Here is a 3642-nt window from a genome sequence, read left to right as displayed (position 1 = left end):
GTTGCCTTCAAATTTTTAGACCATAACATCCAAGATGCACGGTATACTAAATATTTAACATTTTTTAATTTGATTAGGGTCGTTCAATTAAAAATAGTTAACTGATAATACAAATCTTATTTATACCACGCACTGCGCTATGCAAAAAAAAATATATATATTTGGGGGGACTGGAGAATTATGTTTGATGTTCAGACCTCCAGAACGTGTGAATGCAGATGTGAGAAAAATCTACAGGAGCAGAAGTTGCAAAACTGGGAGGGAATTTCCCCTCACCCTTCAAGTCAGCAATGGGATATGGTAATTAGAGCTAGCCAATGTGGGCTAGCTACTCCACTGTGAGACATATAAGGAGCCCGTTTCGGCAGAGGCTACACCATTTCACTCCGTCACTTAAGAATTGAGAATTTTCCCTTTCCAACGAAAGGTTTCCAAAGCTTCTGTTCCTCAAGGAGCCCGAGAAGTTCAGAATCTCCAACCTACAATGGAAATCTCGGAGAGCTGCCATTTTTCCCCTACGCAGGTCTTTTATGATAACTCTTGCATGTCTTCGCCAGAGGCCTCTGAATTCGTTGACAGCTTCGACCAAAGGCTGGCTGTTCTGGGGGAGCTTCAAGGCTCGGACGAAGATGAGCATGTGAGAGTCCCCAGCGGCCACCACCAGGCTGGTCACTGCCTGATGTGGGCTTGCAAAGCCTGCAAGAGGAAATCCAGCACAGTGGACCGCAGGAAGGCAGCGACCATGCGGGAGAGGAGGAGGCTGAAAAAGGTGAACCAGGCTTTCGAGACTCTCAGGAGGTGCACGTCAGCCAACCCAAACCAGCGGCTGCCCAAGGTGGAGATCCTGCGCAACGCCATCCAGTATATTGAAAGCCTTCAGGACCTCCTGAGAGAGCATGTGGAGAACTACTGGAGAACTCCAGGCAGCCTGCCTGGAGAGAGCAGCTCAGAACCTGGGAGTCCCACCTCCAACTGCTCGGACGGAATGGTAATTAAGAATTTTCTGCATCTGTCTGTCTAACATCCAGGCTGTTTTGTGTCAGCAAAGATTGGTCAAAGAAAATCTAAACAAATAGACTGTGATGTTGATTTATAGTGTGAACTCCAATTAAAGCTTTTCTCTTTTGTAGGTAGGGAAGGCATCTGTGACTTCATTTGCTTTTACCATTAACTTTCTCCAGGCTTTGTTTCTGCCAATTGTGCTCACAAGAGATTTCTCCTGTTGAAGTTCTATGTTTGATCATAATAGTAGCAGTGACTGTAAAAAATCAGTGAATAACTAATTTGTTGCAGGAATGCAGAATTTTGAAATACCTTTGTTATCTACTGTATCATAATGTAATGAATACCCTGAAAACCTGTAACAGCATATTCACCATTCATTAACAGCGTGCCACACACAAGGATTTTAATAGATGGTTTAAATGGATGCAGAGATAATGAGTTTAACACCACTAGTTGTTTTATAGCCTAATAAACTCTTGAAAAAATGAACTTACTGAAGTCTGGCAAAGTGTACATGTTGATGCATTCTTTCCTGACTGCATTTTCTATGTTGGTGCCAGGATTTTCTGCAGATTTACCCTGGGAAAGTTTCATCTTGCAAAAATCGGTGTAGCTTCCACTGATACAATCAATTCGACATGCCTAATGCGATGCATATCATGGGTGGTGCTTGGCTTTGGCTGTAAGGCTTTTAGGAAAAAGAAATCCTGGGTGCATACTGTATACTGTAGCACTTAGAAGAAATTTCTCCCCTTTCCTCCAAACTATACTGTACCATTGACATCAGTGTTTGGTCATTACCAGATACATGGTCTTATTTCAACAAAATACACACATGAGTGCATTTTAAATATTTAAAAACTGAACAGCTGAAAAAAAAATCATTTCAAAATCTAGGAAAATCCTTTTAGTGTCAACCTCTACAGCCATCTAAAGCTACAGAATGAATGGGCATGTTTCTGGTTTGTTTCCACAGATCGAGTGCAACAGCCCAGCTTGGTCTCGGATGAACAGTGGCCATAGCAACATGTTCACTCAGGAAATACAAAATGGTAAGCCCTCCCACACATTTAGTGTTGTCCTTACAGGATAGATTTAAATTGAGATAACGTGAATTTGTTGTTTTATTTGCATTTTGAATCATTATATAACAATATTCAGCTGGAAAGAGCTTGTTTTTCATTAGAACTTTGTGTTTTATTAGAAACAGACACCTGGAAAAGCAGATAATACTGGATAACACAAAATAACGTCTGATTATTGAATGTGTGGATTTATTGGCAGTATACATATACATAGCTTTCAGGGTTCCATTCTCACTAACTTGAAAAAAAAAACCGTTCTGAAAGTTCGTAGATTGCTTTGATAATTCATCTATTTAGAAATGCCAAAGTCTTAAAACTTGTCTCATCAAAAGTGATATTTTACTCAAAGTTTTCTTGTTTTTCTGTCCACTCAGTGACCTACAGTGAGAGGGCTCCTGTGGTGTCTAGTCTAGAATGCCTGTCAAGTATCGTGGAACGACTTTCTTCGGCTGACCCTTGTGGTCTGGTAACAAGAGATGTATCTGTCCTATCGCCATCAAGCCCTGACTCCCAACCCCACACCCCTGGGACCCCTTCAACAAGACCCATTTATCATGTGTTGTGAAGCATCTGTTACCAAACCAGCACATATCCTGATAATATATTCATTATTGTTTCACTGTGTGGTGTGGGTAGTGGCAAGTTAAGGAATGCCTATTGCTATGGCTATGTACTGTATATAGGAACTACATACAAAATGTATATAGGTAATGTAAATACACCAGTTACTGTAATCTTTTTATACTTAAAATATATTTAATTGAACAAGTGTTATTAAAAAACACCAAATGCATTTTCATTGTTTTCTAAAATGTTAATAAATCATATTTAAGTCATGCTTGTTTGCTCTTTTAATTTGAAATAATATGGTTCAAGGTGTTTTTTTCCTCTTTCTACTAGCACATTTATTCAACTCACTAAAGGGTGTCTATCTTGTGATGTTTGAACTTGGCCAATACAACTGTGACAATGACACGTTGAGTTCTGAAATATTGTTGCCAGCATTCCCCCTGAAAACAAAAGGTCACTCTGTCTCACAGGTGGCCACGGAAAGCTGAGTCAGCAGATGGGTGTATCAGTGTGTGAGAGAGCAGGACAGGAAGTGGACTCAGCCAGGGGGGGCAGATGTGTGTTTGTATATGCGTGAGCTGGGATTTGTTGTTGTGGCAAATGCTGGACATCTTCAACACTTTGGAAAACATTGTTTCAGGCAAATGGTTTGAAGCTGACACTTACTTAAAAAAATAGTGCGTAGATCTGTACAGATTGAGACAAGAGGTGGGGGGAGAGTCACAACTCCACTTAAATTTAGCACTACAGCTCTGTATTTCTAAAACAATGAATAGGCGGAGATGAAGAATTGGGTGTTAACTGGTGTCCCACAGTATTTCTCATTACTTTGACTCTTCTCTCTTCTCAACAGCTCATATAATCTTAGAAGACCCCATACTCACTGGCTTATGAAACTGGTGTTGAAAAATGATAACATACAATGGCATTTGCAAAGAAAAGTACTAATTATTTGAATTTTGTTATTATTTTGAAATTTGAA

At 40.0% G+C, this 3642-nt stretch overlaps 1 protein-coding gene across 1 annotated transcript; it reads left to right on the top strand.

The window, feature by feature from the left end:
• Positions 1-312: 312 nt before the first annotated feature.
• Positions 313-2867, top strand: myf5 (myogenic factor 5). The gene is made up of 3 exons (XM_088924112.1): positions 313-988; positions 1982-2057; positions 2465-2867. Exons 1-3 carry the CDS (start codon positions 485-487, stop codon positions 2653-2655), a joined length of 771 nt encoding a protein of 256 aa, XP_088780238.1. The 5' UTR covers positions 313-484; the 3' UTR covers positions 2656-2867.
• Positions 2868-3642: the final 775 nt, after the last annotated feature.

The sequence above is a fragment of the Atractosteus spatula genome, chromosome 8 (assembly GCF_055471065.1).
Source record: "Atractosteus spatula isolate fAtrSpa1 chromosome 8, fAtrSpa1.hap1, whole genome shotgun sequence".
NCBI classification, from domain to species: domain Eukaryota; kingdom Metazoa; phylum Chordata; class Actinopteri; order Semionotiformes; family Lepisosteidae; genus Atractosteus; species Atractosteus spatula.
The sequence above is the reverse complement of the archived record's forward strand: the minus strand, read 5'-3'. Positions and strand labels throughout refer to the sequence as shown.

Coding starts and splice junctions, on each gene's coding strand:
- myf5 (XM_088924112.1), top strand. CDS start 485: ATGGAAATCTCGGAGAGCTGCCATTTTTCCCCTACGCAGGTCTTTTAT. Junction 989..1,981: donor CCAACTGCTCGGACGGAATG/GTAATTAAGAAT, acceptor TTGTTTCCACAG/ATCGAGTGCAACAGCCCAGC. Junction 2,058..2,464: donor CACTCAGGAAATACAAAATG/GTAAGCCCTCCC, acceptor CTGTCCACTCAG/TGACCTACAGTGAGAGGGCT.